The following is a 21816-nucleotide window of genomic DNA, read 5'->3' as shown; positions in this document are numbered from 1 at the left end:
AAGAGGTCATTTAACAAATTGTAGGAGTTCCGCCATCCCAGCCTAATTTTGGTACAGATAGAATAATTTGGGGAGGTATCGCATCCGATTCTTTTTCCATTAAAAGCACATATGAGAAGCTACGAGAAGGGTTATAGTATTCGAAAGAACCAATTTAGCAGCTTCCATGGAAATTTCAAGGTCCACAAAAGGTTAGATTCTTTATAAGGCTTGCCTTTAAATAATGGTTGCTCCCCAATGCGAAAAAGACAAGAGAGAAATTGGAATGGATACTGCTTGTGGAATTTGTGGCCATGATTATGGAAATGTGATACACGTACTTAGGGATTGCCCTGCAGCAAGAGATATTTGGAATCAGATAATTCCAACAGGTAAACATCCAACTTTTTATTCTGGATCCCTACATGAATGGATGGAGCATAATTTCAACAATCGATAACCTAGCCTTTTAGTGGGATGAGTTAATTGGCATTGCCTATTCAAAATTATAATCTAGCACATTTAGAAGAATCAGAACCTTTTCATTTTCCAAGGTTTGTCTTGGAATTCTGGTGCAGTTATCAATGTTTCTTTAAGTTGGGCAAAATAGTATGCTTCTGTATCGAATTCGTTCATTCTCAATCATTCAAGATCAATTATTGCTCCTTCCTTGTCGAACAATTAGGTATGCTTGAATACAGATGGTTCGGTTAGATCAGAAGATGCGCTCACTGAGTTGGAGGGCTTTTGCGTGATCAAAATGTGGGGTGAATTATTGGCTTCAACAGGTATTAGGGTAATTGCACAGTAATGTATTATGAACTTTTGGGTATTTTCAATGGGTTAAAACTCATACTAGATCGGGGGTTTGAGAGAGTTTTAATTCAGACTGATAACATCGAAGTAGTTAACATCATCCAGGATGGAAAACTTGGGGGTTCCAATTTCTCTTTGGTAAGAAGAATTCTTTTATTATTGAAGCTTCAAAGTCACTGGAGTACTTAGCATGTTTCTTGAAAAGATAATAAATTCACAGACAGGATCGTTAAGACAGTACGAGACAGAAGAACTGGCCTACAGCTAATGGAAGATCCCATTCAAATGGATTCACTTTAATATTTGACTTTTTAGTTTTATTAATTTTTCACTAAAAAAAATGTTGCTTATAGCAGATAGAAAATCAAATCTAATGTTTCCTAAAATTAGCAAATAAAGTTTGTATTTTTAACCATAGTTAGATGAAATGGTAATGGTCTCTTTTATCTTAACCAACAGTGGCTGATGATTCAATCCTCGCCCTGGGTATGAAGCAATTTTAAAACCCATGACCAGCGTCTATCCCTTTAATGGGTCTATAGAACACGAAGGATTAATCATTGGGCTCGCTCTAGTGGATACCTTGAGAAACAAAAAAAATTATTTGATAAAGAAAAAGTGGTTTGTTCTAGACCAAAAAAAAGGGTAAATTATCTTGTTAGTTACTTTAAAATTAAGTTGTTCTTATTTTTTTCACTTCAATTTTTTATTAATTTGATCATCAATGTTAATTGAATTGACCACTTCACCATTAAATTCACTATTCCACCCTTAAATCCATTTATTTTTTTATTTTTTAATATTTTCTCTTGTCCTTATTTTTTTCCTTTATTCTTTTTTCTTTCTTTCCATTCTCTATCCTCTCAATTTCTTCATTTTCTTCCTTAAACTCATCTCTTCCCATATCTGACATAAAAAAGCGATGGCAGTTATCACAACTGGAAATCCAAAACGCCTAGTAAAATGGTCAATCGCCGGTATTGTGGAAGCAATGTCAACAATAGAAATAAACGAAACTCATGTTGAAAACAAATTGTATTGTGTGGTTTACAAGGAGCAATTTAAGTTGGAGACCAAAGTTCATAACATTCCTTGTGATCATATGTACCATTCCTAACTTCATACTCCTATGGCTTCAATTATAGAACTCATGCCTCGTTTGCCGCAACGAATTATCTGCAGCTGTTGATGGTGATGAAAGAGCTGAATCGGTTGTATGTATTCAAATTTTTATGAGATTCTAGTTAGGTTGACTGTTTGGAGGTTATCCAGTAGAGGGTTCACAATAGACAGGCTTCCAAGAGGTATTAGAGGAGGTGGAGATGATAGAGATTTTCCAATGCTTTACATAGATGTGGATGATAATTTTAATAAGGGACGGTTGCCATAAAGGGTTTTATTAGAGTGGTAAAGAGGAGGGTTTTCCAGAAGATTTTTGAGGAACATTTATTTTTTTGGTGTTTCGACGATTCAAGTTCTTCGAATTCTAAGTTAATTTCAAAGTAGTTTTAAGCCCTAGATTTTGAAATTTCAAATCATTTATAAATATTTAGGAAAAATAAATTTGGAGTTATTTGATTTCACCATATTTTTGTAAGAGAAAATTTCAAGAATTGAGAGTATTCCAATAAAAAGTAAGAAAGGGAAAAAGAATCAGGAAATGGAAAAAAATAAAAAAATGAAATAAAAATAAATGGATCTAAGGGTGGAGTGATGTGACCAAATTAAAAAAAAGAAATTTGAAGCGACCAAAATATGAATAACCTAATTTTAGAGTATCTATTGAAAGTAGTTTACCCTAGAAAATAAATTACAAGTATTAATATTTTTTTCAATAGATATTAAATATTATTGTTAAAATATTCTACAGGTCTATGTACTCTTTATACATTTAGAATTTAGTTCTCTATTTTTGCTTTTAGGAATTTAGCCCCTCTACTTTTTAGATTTACAAATACAAGTCTAATTATTAATAGTTTTTAAATTCTTTTGTTAAATTCATGTATATTATGTCGTCATTCATTGGTTGTGTAACAGACTGATTTTGGGCTCAGACAGAACGGTGGTTTCGAGACCACCAATCTGAAGTCATAGAAATTATTTTATTATTATTTTAGAGTTATAGCATGTTTATTTTAGTGCATGAAAAATTTGGTGAAGTAATTTTAGCGTTTGTTGGCTTAATTGCAAAAAATGACTAAATCGCATAAAGTTCAAAAGTCTTAATTTGATAGCTAAGGGTGTTAAATTGTCATGTATCTTAAATTGAGGGTCTTTAAAAGGCAATTATACCCTTAGAGAGAGGCTTGTCCGGCCATGAGACAAAGAATTAAGATAGTCAAATGTTAGGTAAAAATTTGGTGGCTTATTTGACTAAAAAGAAACAAAATAGACAAGAGAAGATATCATCCCTTTTCACCATTTCTTTTCCACTGAAAATTCAGCCATTGTTGGGGTTTGAGAGCTTGAAAATTTTCTCAACTTGTAACCCTCTCAAGTAAGTGACTTTGAGGGCTTTTCTTGAATATGTTTGTACTTTTGAGACTCTTGTAGTATGAGCTTTCTAACAAGGGGACTATTTTGCAAAATGGTTGAAAGTATAGGGTTTTACCATGATAGTAGACATGTTGACTTCTGAAATTTTTTTTATTTCTGAAATTTTATGGTAGAATATGAGTTATAGTTGTGAAATAAACAACTTTTGTGAAGTAGTTTTCATGAAAACCCTAACTAAGGACCATTTTGCATAAGTTGTAAAATAATTGATAAATGTGTGAAATAATGAGAATTTTGGGCTGCTTCTAGTATGAAAAGTATTCGGCTAAGCTTGATTAATGAGAAAATGTGATAAAAATCAATTTTCGGATCTAGGGGTAAAATGATCATTTTGTAAAAGTTATAGGTAAAATGGTCAATTTGCCCAATTATGAATTTTTGACAGTCTAGATTAATATGCTGATGAAATGCATAAATTTCTATCATTTTAGATCAAGAATTACAAAATTCGGGCCTAGAGCGAGGAAAGACAAAACAAGTGGACTGAGCAAAACTAGTCGCCACATTTTGAGTACCGAGGTAAGTTGTATGTAAATAATACAACTATATTATTATTATATGTGTTTATATTGAAATAGCATAAATTTCTTGGTTGTGTAAATGATTATGTATGATGAATATTGAGATAGTAGAACTATCGTTTGAACCTTAGGAAATAAATTGGATATTCGTGCCATGACATTTGGGTTATTTGAGTGCCAGTGTAAGACATGTCTGGGACATGCATCGGCTATGAAATGTGTCAGTGTCAGACCATGTATGGGACATGGCATCGGTACAGATATGTGAGAGCTAGTGTAAGACTATGTATGGGACATGACGTCAGCCTTGAATTCAATAGTCAGTGTAAGACCATGTCTGGGGCATGGCATCGACTTGATGGATGAACTAGTGTAAGACCATGTCTAGGACATGGCATCGGCATTATACCCTATGTTTGAGGCTTAATGAATATCCGATAGCATTCCAAATGGTTCAACAGTGAGAGTTATAGTTTAAGTTAAACAAGAAAAGTAAAACCGTGTTCTGAGTGGTACAGGAACCTATTTGAAATGTATGAGATATGAGCTCAATGTATGCTATGTGAATTGTATTGGATAGTGATGAGTAAGTTCTGCTTATGCCCACTTTTGTGTTATGACCATGGTGTTTAATGGTAAAGTTGTGGTTACATACTTATTTGCATGCAGCTTACTAAACTTTATGCTTACTCCCTTTCCTTTCCATTTTCTTACAATGCCGCCTATTTAGCTCGAGGATCGTCAGACATATAAGGCATTAATAACACTATCATCCGAAGCATTTCGTATAGTTAGATCTTTCATTTTGATTATGGCATGTATAGGCCCTAACTTTTGAGTTTTGTGTCATTGTTAATTGGCCAAATGTGTTGGCTTACTTTAGCATTTGATTCATTTTTGTATAAGGCCATAGAAAAATGGCTAATATTGAAAGTTATTATGTGAATGCAAGCTAGTCTTTCATGAATGTGAAATTGTTGGCATGGTTGAATATATGTGGTGTATATAGGTCTTGACTATGTTTGTTTGGTTGTGAAAATCATATTAAGTTAAACTTTGATATGTTGGTTGTTGTTATGTTGTGTTTCAGGGTGGCAAAAGGCTTGGTAGATAGCCTAATATTGTCCACACGAGTAGACACACTAGCGTGTGTCTAGGCCGTGTGTGACACACGGTTAGCCCCATAGGCGCATTGTTCGGCCGTCTGTTCCCTGCACCTAAAATTTGCAAGTCAATATGCATGGTAGTAAACACACGGGCAGAGACACGACCGTGTGTCTTAGCCGTGTGGAGGACACAGTCTTTGGCCACGGGCGTGTGCCTTGGCTGTGTGCCTTAAATTTGATGCTAATGTCAGAAACAAAATGTCAAGGTTTTTAGACATGGGCTTGAACACGGGCTTGTCGTGGCCGTGTGAGGGACACGGGTGTGTGTCAGGCCGTGTGAAATCCCCTGTAGGTTCGAGTTTAGAATTTAATTCACACGGACATGGGATATAAGTGTGTCCCTAAATACTTAGGTCGTGTGTGTCACACGGGCAATCAGCACGACCATGTTATAATGACCACAGGGGATTGTTTCCCTTCCACACGGGCGTGTGCCCTATTTCAAGAATCATTTTTATTAAGTCAGTTTAAGGACCTATGTTGGTTCCGAGTGGTTTCTAATTAATGGTTGAGGCCTCGTAGGCCATTATTAAGAAGATTAATCAAGGTTCGAAAAATTTTAAATTTGATCAAGTCTTGATAACTTAGAAATGATCGTGTGCTTGTGTTAAAGTTTAGTAACGCCTCGTACGTTGTCCCAGGATAGGCCATGGGTGTGGGGTGTTACATTTAGTGGTATCAGAGCTATGGTTTAGTCAGTTCTAGGACTAACCTAGCGTGAGTACGAGTCTAGCTATACATGCCATAATTGTATATTGATAGTATGACAACTCTTAACGAGATAAATTGTGTTTTTCTTTATATAGTAAATGGATCCCGACGTAGCTACTGCGAATGATATGGAGAGTAATGTACCAGCTCCCATCGAAGGGATCGCGCCATTAGATAGTGGATCTGTGACAATGAGTTAGGGCGGAAGAGCTAGGGAAGCTTACCTCCATATAATGGATGTGTGGTACTCGGAGTTTATTCGAGTGAATCTGGATACTCTACCTTCCCCACCTCCCCCAATTCCTCAACCCATTCATATAGCTCCTCAAGGGGCAGTGATGGCTAAGAGATAGAAACTTCCAGTAGACAGAATCTGTAAACATAGGGCTGAAGAATTTCTAGAAAATATCAATAATGACCCAGAAAGGGCCGAGTTTTGGTTGGAAAATACCATCAGAGTATTCGATGAATTATCGTGCGTACCGGAGGAGTGTATGAAGTGCATAGTGTCACTCCTACAAGATTTGACCTACCAATGGTGGAACACTCTCGTGTCAGTCGTACTGAGAGAGCGAGTAACTTGGGAATTCTTTCTAGAAGAGTTTTGAAAGAAGTATATTAGCCAAAGGCTTATAGACCAAAAGAGAAAAGAGTTTGAAGCAAGGTCGTAGGATGGTGACTAAATACGAGCGTGAGTTTGTGAGACTCAGCAAATATGCACGAGAGTGCGTATCTACAGAAGCCATAATGTCTAAGATGTTTGAAGATGGTTTGAACGAAGACATCCGTTTATTAGTTGGCATCTTAGAGATAAGGGAATTTGTGGTGCTCGTGGAGAGAGCATGTAAGGCAAAGGAATTGGCCAAAGAGAAGAGAAAAGCTGACATTGAGTCCTGAGACTCAAGGAAAAGACAGATGAGGAAATCACAGTAGACCTCATCTAAGAGATCGAAAGAGTTTCCCACCCAATCGAACGCGTCAGTGGGATTCTCAAATAAGAGCAAGAACAAGCAGAATACAGCTTCTAAAGCCCAGACCACTTCTATCACGAGTGTCGGTAGTGCTCGGCCAAATAGGCCAGAATGTTCGCAATGTGGTAAGCGTCATTTCGGCGAGTGCCGAGAGAATGAGAGGGGTTGCTTCAAATGTGGATCACTAGACCACTTCATCCGAAACTGTCCCAAATTAGAAGATAAAGAGAAAAAGCAAGATGTGAGGGCGAATAGTGCTCCTTCAGGGGTAGACCACATAAGAACCCTAAAAGCGGGACCAGTAGTAGAGGTGCACCAAGAGATACTGCAATGAGGTCTGAGGGCAGAGCGCTTACAAGGACTTATGCTATACGTGCCCGTGAAGAGGAAGAGTCCCTCGATGTAATCACGGGTACCTTTTCTATCCATGATATACCTGTTGTTGCTTTAATTGATCCGGGGTCTACCCATTCTTATGTCTACATGAAATTGGTACCCTGTATGAATATGTTAGTTGAACCCACTGATTTTGTAGTAAAGGTGTCTAATCCGTTAGGCAGGCATGTTTTACTTGACCAAGTATGTAGAAAGTGTCCCTTAACAATTAAGGGTCATAGTTTTCAGGCTAACCTTATATTGTTGTCGTTTGATGAATTTAATGTAATCATTGGAATGGACTGGTTAACTTCTCATAGTGTTGTAGTGGACTGTGGAAGGAAATCTATCGAGTTGAAATGTGAAAACGAGAATGTTCTTCGGGTTCAACCAGATGAACTAGATGACTCACCTGTAGTAATATTATCTTAGATTGCGGAAAGATATTTGAGAAAAGGGTATGAGTCCTACCTTGCATTTGTGTTGAATACCCAATCGTCTGAAGTGAAAATTGAGGTAGTACCGGTGGTATGTGACTACCCGGATGTGTTCCTGGAAGAGTTGCCCGACTTGCCTCCAACTAGAGAAGTTGAGTTTGGTACCGAGTTGGTCTCTAGTACGACACCTATCTCGATCGCTCCATATAGAATGACTGCAAAGGAATTAAAAGAGTTGAAAGTACAATTGCAAGAACTAACTGACAAGGGATTTGCAAGACCAAGTTTTTCTCCGTGGGGTGCCCTAGTGTTATTTGTGAAGAAAAATGATGAGTTGATGAGATTGTGCATAGACTACCGAAAACTCAACAAGGTGGCTATAAAGAAAAAGTATCCCTTGCCAAGGATCAACGATTTGTTCTATCAGTTGAAGGGAGCCACTGTGTTTTTTAAGATCGACCTAAGGTCTGGCTACTACCAGCTAAGGGTTAATGAGCACTATGTGCCGAAAATCGCATTTAAGACGAGATATGGGCACTATGAGTTTCTTGTTATGCCCTTCGGTTTAATAAAAGCCCCTACGGTGTTTATGAATTTGATGAATCGCATTTTTTGGCAGTATTTGGACATGTTCATTGTCGTTTTTATCGATGACATATTGATTTATTCGCGTGATGAGAGAGAGCACGCAGAGCATTTGAGAATGATTCTACAAACATTGAGAGATAAGCGGTTGTATGCCAAGTTCAGTAAGAGTGAATTTTGGCTTAAGGAAGTCAGATTCCTAAGACATATTATGTCGGGTGATGGGATTAGAGTTGACCCGAGTAAGATCTCGGCTATTATTGAGTGGAAATTACCGAGGAATGTGTCAGAGGTTCGAAGCTTTTTGGGTTTAGCTGGGTATTATAGAAGATTTGTGAATGGATTCTCTATGATAGCCACTCCAATGACAAGGTTATTACAAAAGGATGTCAGGTTCGAATGGTCAAAGAAGTGCCAACAGAGTTTTGAGAAACTAAAGGCTTTGTTGACTGAAGCCCCCGTTTTAGTGTAACTGAAACAGGGAAAAGAGTTCGTGGTGTATAGTGATGCATCCTTGAATGGGTTAGGGTGCGTGCTCATGCAAGAAGGCAAGGTAATAGTCTATGCCTCGAGACAGCTAAAGCTACACGAGAGAAATTACCTGACCCACGATTTGGAGCTAGCAGCTATAGTGTTCGTGTTGAAAATTTGAAGGCACCATTTGTATGGCGAGAGATGCCAAGTATTTACTGACTATAAGAGTTTAAAGTATTTGATGACTCAAAAGGAGCTGAATTTACAGCAACGACGGTGGTTAGAGTTGATAAAGGATTATGAGTTGATTATCGACTATCATCCGGGAAAGACAAACGTGGTCGCCGATGCATTAAGTAGAAAATCCTTATTTGCTTTAAGAGCAATGAATGCCCAATTGGCCTTGTCAGAGGATGGTTCGATTTTAGCAAAGTTAAAGGCTAGACCGACGTTTTTCAAAGAAATTTGTGAAGCTCAGAATAACGACGGCGAATTGCAAGCCAAAAGAACTCAGTGTGAGCCGAGTGTTGAATCAAATTTTCAGATTAGTACCGAAGGATGCTTGATGTTCCAAGACAGAGTTTGCGTACCCAAGGATAAGGAGCTTATTTATAAAATTTTACGAGAAGCACATAGTAGTTGTTTGTCTATCCATCTAGGTAGTGTGAAAATGTATAATAACCTGAAGAAGATGTACTGGTGGTCGGAGATGAAAAAAGACATTTCTGAGTTTGTTTCTAAGTGTCTAGTTTGTCAACAAGTGAATGCCGAACACCAAGTACCTTCAGGATTACTTCAACCGGTGATGGTTCTCGAATGGAAATGAGACCATTTATCCATGGATTTTGTATCGGGATTGCCCTTAACGCCAAGGAAAAAGGATTCATTTTGAGTCGTTGTTGATAGACTTATTAAGTCGGCATATTTTATACCAGTGCACACTGACTACTCCTTAGAGAAATTGGATGATTTGTATGTTTCGGAGATCGTAAGACTTCACGGAGTGCCCTTGTCGATTATTTCGGATAGGGATCCGAGGTTTAACTCAAGGTTTTGGAAGAATTTGCAAGAAGCTTTAGGGACAAAGTTGAATTTTAGCACAGCTTTCCACCCGCAAACTAACGATCAGTCGGAGAGAGTAATTCAAGTCCTTAAAGACATGTTATAGTGTTATGTTCTCGAGTTTCAAGGCAGTTGGGAAAAGTATTTACCACTAGTCGAATTCGCCTACAACAACAGTTATCAGTCAAGTCTGAAAATGGCGCCTTATGAGGCTTTATATAGGCGTAGGTGTTGAACACCCTTGTATTGGACCGAGCTGAGAGAGAATCGAATTCATAGGGTCGATTTGGTTAGGGAGACCAAACAAAAGGTTAAGGTGATTCATGATTGCCCAAGAGCCACATCGGATAGATAAAAATCCTATGCGGATTTAAAGCACAAGGAAATCAAGTTCCTAGTCGGTGATAAGGTGTTTTTGAAAGTATCCTCGTGGAAAAAGGTCCTCAGATTCGGTAGAAAAGGCAAGCTGAATCCGCGGTTTATTGGACCTTATGAGGTGACTGAGAGAATTGGACCGATAGCATACCGATTAACCTTGCCTCGTGAGCTAGAGAAAATTCATGATGTGTTTCATGTATCGATGTTGCACCACTACCGATCTGACCCCTCACATGTGATTTCACCGAAAAAGATTGAAATAAGCTCGGATATGACCTTTGGCAAAGAACCGATTAAGATTTTGGATCAAGATATCAAGAAATTAAGGAATAAAAGTGTAGCACTCGTGAAAGTTTTGTGGCATAGACATGGAGTCGAGGAAGCCACATGGGAACCCGAGGAGACCATGAGAGACCAATACCTGAACTTGTTCACCGGTAAGATTTTTAGGGATGAAAATCCCGAAGGGAGAGAATTGTAATAGCCTAATTTTGGGCTCAGTCGGAACGGTGGTTTCGAGACCACCAATCCGAAGTTGGAGAAATTATTTTATTATTATTTTAGAGTTATAGCATGTTTATTTTAGTGCATGAAAAATTTGGTAAAGTAATTTTAGCGTTTGTGGGCTTAATTGCGAAAAAAGACTAAATCGCATAAAGTGCAAAAGTCTTAATTTGATAGCTAAGGGTTTTAAATTGTCATGCATCTTAAATTGAGGGTCTTTAAAAGGCAATTAGACCCTTAGAGAGAGGCTTGGCGGCCATGAGACAAAGAATTAAGATAATCAAATGTTAGGTAAAAATTTGGTGGCTTATTTGACTAAAAAGAAATCAAATAGACAAGAGATGATATCATCCCTTTTCACCATTTATTCTCCACCGAAAATTCATCCATTGTTGGGGTTTGAGAGCTTGAAAATTTTAGCAACTTGTAACCCTCTCAAGTAAGTGACTTTGAGGGCTTTTCTTGAATATGTTTGTACTTTTGAGACTCTTTAGCATGAGCTTTCTAACAAGGGGACTATTTTGCAAAATGGTTGAAAGTCTAGGGTTTTACCATGATAGTAGACATGTTAATTTCTGAAATTTTATGGTAGAATATGAGTTATAGTTGTGAAATAAACAACTTTTGTGAAGTAACTTTCATAGAAACCTTAACTAAGGACCATTTTGCATAAGTTGTAAAATAGTTGATAAATGTGTGAAATAATGAGAAATTTGGGCTGCTCCTAGTATGAAAAGTATTCGGCTAAGCTTTATTAATGAGAAAATATGATAAAAATCAATTTTCGGACTTAGGGATAAAATGGTCATTTTGTGAAAGTCTAAGGGTAAAATGGTCAATTTGCCCAATTATGAATTTTCGAGTGTCTAGATTAATAAGCTGATGAAATGAATAAATTTCTATCATTTTAGATCAAGAATTACAAAATTCGGGCCTAGAGCGGGAAAAGGCAAAACAAGTGGACTAAGTCAAACTAGTCGCCACATTTTGAGTACCGAGGTAAGTTGTATGTAAATAATACAACTACATTGTTATTATATGTGTTTGAATTGATATAGCATAAATTTCTTGGTTGTGGAAATGATTATGTATGATGAATATTGAGATAGTAGAACTCCCGTTTGAATCTTAGGAAATAAATTGGATACTCATGTCATGACATTTGGGTTATTTGTGTACCAGTGTAAGACATGTTTGGGACATGCATCAGCCTCGTGACGTAAGCCAGTGTAAGACATGTCTGAGACATGCATCGGCTACGAGATGTGTCAGTGTAAGACCACGTCTGGGATATGGCATCGGCATAGATATATGGAGCTAGTGTAAGACCATGTTTGGGACATGGTGTTGGCCTCGAATTCGATAGTCAGTGTAAGACCATGTCTGGGACATGGCATCGACTTGATAGATGAGCTAGTGTAAGACCATGTCTGGGACATGGCATTAGCATTATACCCTATGTTTGAGGCTTAATGAATATCCGATAGCATTCCAAATGGTTCAACGGTGAGAGTTATAGTTTAAGTTAAACAAGAAAAGTATAACCATGTTGTGAGTGGTATAGGTACCTATTTGAAATGTATGAGATATGAGCTCAATGTATGCTATGTGAATTGTATTGGATAGTGATGAGTAAGTTCTGCTTATGCCTAATTTTGTGTTATGAGCTTGGTGTTGAATGGTAAAGTTGTGGTTACATACTTATTTGCATGCAACTTACTAAGCTTTATGCTTACTCCCTTTCCTTTCCATTTTCTTATAGTGTCGCCTATTTAGCTCGAGGATTGTGGACGTCGGAGGCATCGATCATACTATCATCTGAAGCACTTGGTAGAGTTAGATCTTTCATTTTGATTATGGCATGTATAAGACCCTGACTTTTGAGTTTTGTGTCATTGTTAATTGGCCAAATGTGTTGGCTTACTTTAGCATTTGATTCATTTTTGTATAAGGCCATGAAAAAATGGCTAATATTGAAATTTATTATGTGAATGCAAGCTAGTCTTTCATGAATGTGAAATTGTTGGCATGGTTGAATATATATGATGTATATAGGTCTTGACTATGGTTGTTTGGTTGTGAAAATCATATTAAGTTAAACTTTGATATGTTGGTTGTTGTTATGTTGTGTTTTAGGGTGGCAAAAGGCTTGGTAGATAGCCTCATATTGTCCACACGGGTAGACTCACGGGCGTGTATCTGGGCCGTATGTGACACACGGTTAGCCCCATGGGCGTGTTGTTCAGCCGTGTGTCCCCTGCACGTAAAATTTGCAACTCAGTATACATGGTAGTAAACACACGGGCAGAGACACGGCCGTGTGTCTCAGTCGTGTGGAGGACACGGTTTCTGGCCAGGGTGTGTGCCTTGGCCGTGTACCTTAAATTGGATGCTGACGTCAGAAACAGAATGTCAAGGTTTTTAGACATGGGCTAGGACACGAGCATGTCATGGCCGTGTGAGGGACACGGGCCATAGACACGGGCGTGTGTCAGGCCAGGTGAAAACCCCTGTAAGTTCGAATTTAAAATTTAATTCACATGGGCATGGGACATGGGCGTGTCCCTAAATACTTACACGGGCCATCAGCACGGCCATGTTATAATGACCACACGGGTGTGTTGCCCTTCCACACGGGCGTGTGCCCTGTTTCAAGAATCATTTTTTTAAGTCGGTTTAAGGACCCGAGTTGGTTCCGAGTGATTTCTAATGAATGTTTGAGGCCTCGTAGGTCCGTATTAAGAAGATTAATCAAGGTTCGAAAAAGTTTAAATTTGATCACGTCTTGATGACTCAGAAATGATCGTGTGCTTGTGTTAAAGTTTAGTAATGCCTCGTACGCCGTCCCGGGGTAGGGCACGGGTGTGGAGTGTTATAGGTTGCATAGTTATCAAGTGGATTTTTTTTAAATTTTAAAATATCAGACTAATAAATTTAAAAAATTATTTTAATTATGTTAATAATTTAACTTAAAATTTTAAATTTAAAAGATTAAATTTCAAAAAATTAAAATAGAAAAAATAAATTATTGTGAAGAGAATAACAACCTAAAGCATATTTTAACATAACTATCATCTTTCAAAAATAGTAATATGAGCCAAGATTTGGTTGAAGTATTAATTAAAACTTTAATCCAACACTCAAATAACATGAATTCAAACCTTGTAATCACTTACCTCTACCAATATTATAACGATAAAAAAAACTAAATTACACCCTAAATCTGATTCGCTCGGGGTTCATGTGCGGAACAGAAATGAAGTGAATTATTGACTTTAGATTTCTTTGCTTCTTCTGCCATTTTAGAGAAAAGAGACAAGTCAATTTCATGGATGGTGGTGACTGCTAATTTGACACCAAATGGGCCCTAATTAACTAGCTACAAACCATATATATTTATTCATACTATAAATATAGCAATAGCTTCAAATTTCTACGGATGGATGGTACTGGCTACTCTTTTTATTAGAAGGGGTATCATTATAACCATATTGATTATAAACTATACAAGACAAGATGATTCTTACATTTAACTCTCAAATTTTCATAATTTCAATTTTATCATGGCATGGGCTACTCTTGAATCTTTGATGGCAATAATTTTACCAATTTAGCTATAAGAATATTATGGAAGAGTAGATTATATTTTATTTATTTTACTTTAAAAATAAGTAAATTAATCCCTTTGTATTATATTAAAAAAGAAATAGACTATTTTTATTAAAAATTTCATTCTTTTTAATTGTTAACAATTGATGTTAATGATGAAATAATTAAATATTTTTATCACCGTGTATTATTTGTTTCTCATACTAACATAAAATGATTATTTTTTAATAATAAAAATAGATAAAAAAATTTAAAAAATATTAATTTTCTCATATAAAAATTAATTAATTTATTTTTAAATGAAAACACAAAATAGACTGAACCTCGAGGCGATATATCATTTTCATAGATATGGTGGAGCCAACGCGTGCATGCAAGTGGTTAACTAAGTTACAGTTCCTTAATACTTAATATAGTACAACATGAAACTCTTTACCCTTCTCTTTACAGATCATTCAATCACTCCACTGTCAACGGTCCACCAAATCCCACGTGTCACCAACCGCCACCATCACCTTCACCCCTAAGCAACTCTCTTTCTCCATTTCCTTTTGCTCTATAAAGTTCTTTTGCACCATCACATTACACCACACAACAAACAAATTTCATTAATTTTGATTCTCTTTTTTACCTTACTAACTCATACTACAATATTAAATATTATTATTATTCCCTTTGTATAATATGAACGATGGAGAGGGCGCTCAAAGACTGCTCATTTCTCATCACCTTCTTCCGATTATCTGATCCCTTCTTTCACTTCCATTCAAAAGCTTGAAATTTTTATGGTTTTGAAAGAGCTTCTGAAGTTGACACACACACACACACATATATAGAGATAGAGAGAGAGAAAAGGATGGGATTGAGTTGTAAACAGGTTTCCAGTGATGAGGTTGAGTGGATCCAGGGCCAGTCTTTGTTGCAGGCTCCAACTATGGAGCGTCCAAAAGCTTCATCAATGAAAAGGCGACATCATCAAGAAAACCAGCTGCAGCAATCGGAACCGCCATTGAAGTGTCCAAGGTGTGATTCTTCCAACACAAAGTTCTGTTATTATAACAACTATAACAAGTCACAACCTAGGTATTTTTGCAAGACCTGTAAAAGACATTGGACTAAAGGCGGTAATCTTCGCAATGTTCCCGTTGGTGGAGGCCGTAAAAACAAGCGGCATCAGACATCCGCCGCCGCTTCTGCCAGTAAAACAACCACTACTACCATCAAAAGCTCCACCTCTTCCGCTATTCAACCGCATCAGCTTCCGCCTGCCGATCAAAAGTACATACCGAACATCAAATTTCAGTCATCGTTGCAGCAAAATTCTGTAAATTGCAGAAACTCGGAGAGAGAAATTTTCAGCACAAACAATGGCGTCTGCTTGGATTCTACCATGTCTCAAGGCTTACAGACTCCATTTCCTTTGCCGTTTCCATTTTCAAGTTCAAGCTCATATTCTTTGGAAACATCCCCATCTTCAATATCAGCCTCGTTTCAGTCTTCGAGTCTCTACAACCATAGTGGAGAAACGAGGGGGGATCCAACAGGTTCACAGACCTGGCAAGAACCTATTACCAGCAATGGCATTGAAATGGCAAACTACTGGAATTGGGATGATATTGATGCACTTGTCTCTACTGATCTCAACATTCCATGGGATGACTCTGAGATCAAACCATGGAAAGATCTTTAAACCATGCATATATATTAATTATACATGTTGTCCGGTTCAATTTTTTTTCTCTCTTAAATATATTTGTTACTCTAAGAATTCCTTTTTTTTGGGGGGGGGGTAATTTTCCCCTTTCTGAGATTGATTAATTAACTAGAAATTGCCCCGGAAATGTTGAGAGATTTTTTTCCTTCTATTTTTCAATATTTTGTTGTCATTTTTAATCTGAATATTAGTAACAAGAAAAAAAAACACTTAGATCAGACAGCTTATTAAAGAAACATCAAGAACCAAAAATGGAAAAAGAAAAACTAAAATCTATGGTTATATATTAATTGTTAACTTCATAGAATGCTATGTTTTGTTTTTGTTTTTTTTTAGTGTTATTTTTTTGTTGGTTTTTAAGGTTAAATGAATGAATTTATCTACTTTTAACTAATTTTTATTTTTTAATATTATCTAAAGACACATGCTATGTCTTACTTCTACTTGTCGAATTTTTTAATTCCACTTACCGGGAAACAATAATTTTTCTTTATTTTAAATACTATAGTCTATCACCTAAGGTTTAACATTCTACAATTAAGTCGAAATTATATATGAATTTTAATTAGAATAAAATTTTGATTAGGTTTTGAAATGTTTATATAAAATTTTTATTTGATTCATTTATATATTTTTTAAAAAATAAATAGATCAATTTATTTTTTAGATAATAAATGTAATTATTTGTATATACAGTATATAAACATAAACAGATGCTATATCAATAATTGTATTAATAATTTATAAAAATTGAATATAATTAAAATTATATATATAAAACTACACATTAAAATTAAAATTTAGGTACACTATTTATCCCTTAAACAAAAAACACCGCAAAAATAGCAAAAGGAAACAAAGAAGTGAAACAAACAAAAAGGAAAGAAAAATAAAATTAGTAGACCTTGATGTTGGGCCTGGCTGAGTATACTTTTTTCTTTTCAATATATATTAATCAGCCCTTTCAAAAAGGAGATATAGAATTAAACACTGTCTGAAGCAGTCATTATGCAGATTCAGGTTTAGGGTGAAGGTGTACCTTTAGTAGTCCACCTCTTATATGGCACAAACAAGAATATAATAATGCAACAATAGCTAGATGTGATGGATATCATATACAAATATGTGTTGGTGTATATATAATAATATAAGGGTGGGTTCAGACATGGGTTTGTTCCAGCTATAATGGGCGAACTGGATGTGATGGAAGATTCTTGTGGATATGCATTAATGCATATATTTTTGAATAATTTGAATATTAGTAATTATAATTTAAGGCCATTTGTTTATAATCATTCTGTCCCACAGCATTTTGGTTGTAAAGTAGATGTGTTTTTGTATTAGCTATTTTCCTATAAAGGTCGGTCTAAACTGTGGTGTTTGTAAATTTCATTGATGCTTATTAGGGCACCCAAATCTTTGTTCCGACATGCTTTGTTGAGAGCATGTGCACATTGGGGCCACACTTTCCGGGCTATGTATCCTAATTTGTTCCATTGCCATGGTTAAATTGTTGGTTATTTTAATTAAAGAATCTTTGTTTTGCCCTTTTGTGTTGTATGGGTACAACGAAATTTCGTAATGGAAGTGCTTGAATGATTGTAGGCTAAACGTGTCGTTTCACAGGGTAACAAATGCATGATCACAACGCCTTTTCATTTGACTGACTGATGTTAGAGAAAGGGATGTGCAGAAACCTTCGAAGCATTGATAGGAAGATTCAAGCAACAAGTCGTACGGCTCAAATCAGTCGGGAAAATTTGGTAAATATCGCGATGCCTCTGCCACTGCCACTATGTTATTTTGCCACGTTTCCTTTAATTTGATAACACAGCCAAATTATGAAAGACAAGACATCGGAAAATTTTAGTGATGCCTTTGATATATCACATCTGACAAGAAAGAACCAGAAGAATTTACTCTGCAACAGCATTGTGAATGGAACACAAACTTGTAGATTGTATAATGGTAGAGCCACATGTTAGTGTCACGGAAGTTTAAGCTAAGAGAAATAATCCATACTAAAGTTTGGATAAATACTCACAAGTGTTTGATTAAACCACCAAGTTATAAGTATATAAACTTCTTGATATGTTTTATGAACAGAGTTGATCCAAATGGGTTAAGTAAATTTAATTTAATCAATTGACATCCTTAAATAGTTCTGTTTGCTTTGATCACAAGTTTTAATGCACAGTCCATAACATTAGCCTATCAAACGGACGAAGTCGAATTTTGACATCATCTACCAAGTTCAAGAGGCTTGATTAGAGAAGCATATAGATTGAGTCGAATCGGGTACATGCAAAGTATTTAGAATAATTTTTCAAACTCAGACTTAACCAACCCGAAAATAAACTTATTTTTTTATTTAAAGCCCGACTCATATAAAAAATAAATATTAAATTCTAGCAAAGTTCATTTTTAAAATAGACTTTTGGACTTGAATGGATAATTCGATCTACAAGCAATTCTAGGGTGGACTTAAGCCATGTATCCCACCTATCTAAAACTCACTTCCCTCCTCACTGATCTAAAACTCTTTGACCATCGTTGTTGCTTTGGATGATAAAGCACAACCTTTAATTGGGAGAAATTAATGTTGACTTAAAAGATTCCTAGTGACGGAAATGATCCTTTAAGTTTAAATTTTTCTACTTTAATTGACTTATTTTTTCAAGAATAAGAATATTAGTATTAAGAGTTACTGGTGGAAGCTTTATTTAGCTTATAAATTTGCAGGACACTACTTTAATTGTCATTGTTTTTAACAATGTTAATTTAAAGTAGTGTCATGCAAAGCCACATGCTAAATGATTTTGTTTGCCTCAATTTATTTGATTGTTTAGAAGTAATGGTACCATCTTAAGAAGAAAGGGCCTCTTTCATATTTTTTTTTAAAAAAAAAAACAGGGGACAATTAGTTACCTGGAAATGTAGAGGAAATAGAATGATGGATGAATAGTCCCTTCAATTAACATCTCCTTTACAAGCTCTTCATCTGCACCCCCACCCCCCCCCCAAAAAAAAAAAGGACCCTGAAAATTGTTAAATTTTCACATAAAAATGTTGAAGTGAACCAATATATAAAGACTTACATATTGATTATTACTAAAGGAAAAACTAAACAATCAAAAGTGCTTTGATGGGATGGCAGTAAGAAGAGAATGAATATATATTCGAACTATTATTATGAAGATTGTCAATACAATATCGGTACAAAGTGTACTACAATTGTACTTTATAAGATAGTTTTATCAAAGAAAGAAAACTCTGGTACTGTCTCTGTACTTTAGAGTTTCAAGGCTTTTCATTTCATGTATGTAAAAACCACCTCAAATTAAAAAAGCAAACATGTGAACAAGGGATTTGTTGTTAAGTTCAGAAGGGGCTTTGGGTTGATTTGCAGGATATTTGAGCCCATTAAGTGAGGATGGTGAGAGGTGATTTTTAGTTGTTTATGGGAGTCCAGATTCCATCCAACTCTGATGGTTAGCCTTTCTCATTGATTGTCATTAGGACCCTACAGTCCAACACAAATCCAACTTCTAGGGTTGCAATTTGATCGCGGAACCAATTCTAAACACATTCCATTTGTTATCAAACCACAAAAACAACATGCAAACATCCATTTAAGCACTCCAATACTTCATCCAACCTTAAATCAATACTTTATTACTATAAGCTAATTACCTATTACATTTTGTACTAAGTCATGAACATTTTTAATTATCTCATTAGGAGCATTAACAATATAACATATCATATTGTTATGGTACTTGTCATTACCGACCCGTTACTCAGTTACTCGATTGGGTGCAAACTCGTAGACTATACTGTTCGCACCCTGCATTCGTACAAGAGGTGCCCATGTCTTTCAATGAGCTCGCACGATATGAGTTCGCATCACCATGCAGTCGAATCCACACATGTAAAACACATGTTAATCCTAAGGTAGGGTACATGTTGGCTTGCATGAGGATCTACCTATGATGTCAAATCTATGAATAGTAATTGTATCATATAAATAGATAATTTAACATTTTTATAAGAGGATACACAGAAAAACCCTCAACAATTTGGTGTGGTGAGCGTGTACAGACTTTCGATCTTCGGATAATAAAAAAACCAAGATGGCTCACTCTAATAAGAATTTCCCCAAAACTTTCCGGTCGGATCAGGCAGGAGGTCTTGGCACCGACAATCAACCCAGTGAACTGGACCTTTTTGCTAGTTGTTTGGATGAGTAACTAAAAAACTGGCCAACTCAGGCCAAGCAGCTACCTTTAATTCTTTCAATCTAAATGTTCCATCTGGGCAGGGATCGTCAATTTCCTCTTATTAGGGAGCATCGCCACAACAACTGTTTAGTTTACAGGAGTAGCTGAGGTTGATGAAGAAACATCTGACTAAACAAAGTGCCAAGTTTTAACAACAACAAGTGTTTCAACAATAGCTACTAAGATAAAAAAAAAGAGCTGAGGGGAAAGATGCAGCTTGACCACTCTGATTTTTAAGACCATATCATGCCTCTTTAGGAGGAGGTTGTAGGAGCACATGCAAAGCCATGGCAAAATGAGATGGATGCTTTGTGTAGGAATGTTCGAGTGTTGCACCCTGATGTACAAGGCATGGACTGGTTGTGATGTTTTAACTACCCTTTATCTCCAGAAATAGTAGTTGCTAGCTAACCATGTGACAGCCCTAATTCGACCCTAGTCGGAATGTGGTTTCGGGACCACAAAACCGAGTCATAAAATTTAGTTAAAATTTTAGTTGCATATCTTATATGTATGATAGTACTTGTACAAAAATTTGATGTTTTAATTTTATATTGGGAATGTGAATTTTGCTTGAAAGGATCTAGTTGAAAGACTTGGAAAATTATGATAGGTAAATAAGTAAGGACCAAATAGTATTAAAGTGGGAAAGTGTTGTCCTTGCATGTCAAATTAGCCAAACTAAAGCATAGTGGCCGGCCATGCTATGGGTGGAAACATGTCTCCAACATGTTATGCTAGTGATGTATGTTAAGAAAAATAAAATAATGAGCATGGTGATTAAATAATGAAAGGAAGGGTGATGAAAAAAAAAGAAAAATACATGGTCTCATCCATACCCCCTTGTTGCCGTGAATTGAAGAAAGAAAACAAAAAAAAAGTGTTCATTCTTGAACATCCTTGGCCGAATAGAGGAAAGAAAGGAAGGGGAAAAGCTTGAGAAAATCGGCTATGGTGGTTTGCTAGACTAAGGTATGTTTGATATTATTCTTTGAGATTCATGTATATTTTAAGTTGTAAGTGAAAATCTACCTAGCCATGGTTCAAATTTTGTTAATTGATGGAGATGATATTCGGCCATGAATGTTACATTCTTGGTTGGTATTTTGATGTCTTTGGTGATGAGGTGTGAAGATGGTTGATTTTGAGTGTTTAATAAAAAGGATGCATGAATTATTGTTAAATAATGGTCGAATGTAGCATGATTAAAGATGTGAATAAATTGAAGTTAAGGAGGTTGTCAATGAAAAATATGAGTTGGATGAGGCTTAAAGAATAAAAATCTAGGTGACTAGAGGTCAAGGACATTCGGTCATAGGCTTGTGTGCTAGCAAAATCGGCCAAATGTTTATGTGGTGGAAATTAAGTGTTAAATGGAATGAAAATGATATTATATGGGGGTATGTATATTCGGCCATATGAGTAAATATATAGATGATGTTAAATTTGATTATGTATAATGGGCATTAAGATGTGGAACATAAGAAATGTAGTCATATGTGGAATTACATGATGTTATAGTTGACATTGTACACACATACATCCATTCGGCCATCAACATGAGTAATTAGTGAGGATGGTTGCCGAATATACAAACATACATAAGCATGTGTAATTGAATTATGAATGTTTAACAAGATGGTTAAACTAGTGAATTATTGATTAAGCTCAAGGAGCT

At 36.1% G+C, this 21816-nt stretch overlaps 1 protein-coding gene and 1 long non-coding RNA gene across 2 annotated transcripts; one reads left to right on the top strand and one right to left on the bottom strand.

Moving 5' to 3' along the window:
* Window positions 1–14500: 14500 nt before the first annotated feature.
* On the top strand, window positions 14501–16017 carry LOC107962984 (dof zinc finger protein DOF1.4). Its single transcript, XM_016899588.2, has one exon. The coding sequence runs from the start codon at window positions 15001–15003 to the stop codon at window positions 15832–15834; it is 834 nt and encodes a 277-aa protein (XP_016755077.1). The 5' UTR covers window positions 14501–15000; the 3' UTR covers window positions 15835–16017.
* Window positions 16018–17460: 1443 nt separating this feature from the next.
* LOC121230593 (uncharacterized) lies at window positions 17461–18993 on the bottom strand. Its single transcript, XR_005928570.1, has 2 exons — window positions 18787–18993; window positions 17461–17750 (listed from the first exon to the last, which is right to left on the bottom strand). It is a non-coding gene; the product is annotated as an uncharacterized lncRNA (long non-coding RNA).
* Between the last annotated feature and the right edge of the window lie 2823 nt (window positions 18994–21816).

Source organism: Gossypium hirsutum, chromosome A06, assembly GCF_007990345.1.
Source record: "Gossypium hirsutum isolate 1008001.06 chromosome A06, Gossypium_hirsutum_v2.1, whole genome shotgun sequence".
In the NCBI taxonomy this organism is placed as follows: Eukaryota; Viridiplantae; Streptophyta; class Magnoliopsida; order Malvales; family Malvaceae; genus Gossypium; species Gossypium hirsutum.
Note: the sequence above shows the minus strand (reverse complement) of the source record. Positions and strands in the feature narration are given on the sequence as shown.

Bases quoted from the DNA above. Each gene is read 5' to 3' on its own strand.
- LOC107962984 (XM_016899588.2), top strand. From the start codon at position 15,001: ATGGGATTGAGTTGTAAACAGGTTTCCAGTGATGAGGTTGAGTGGATC.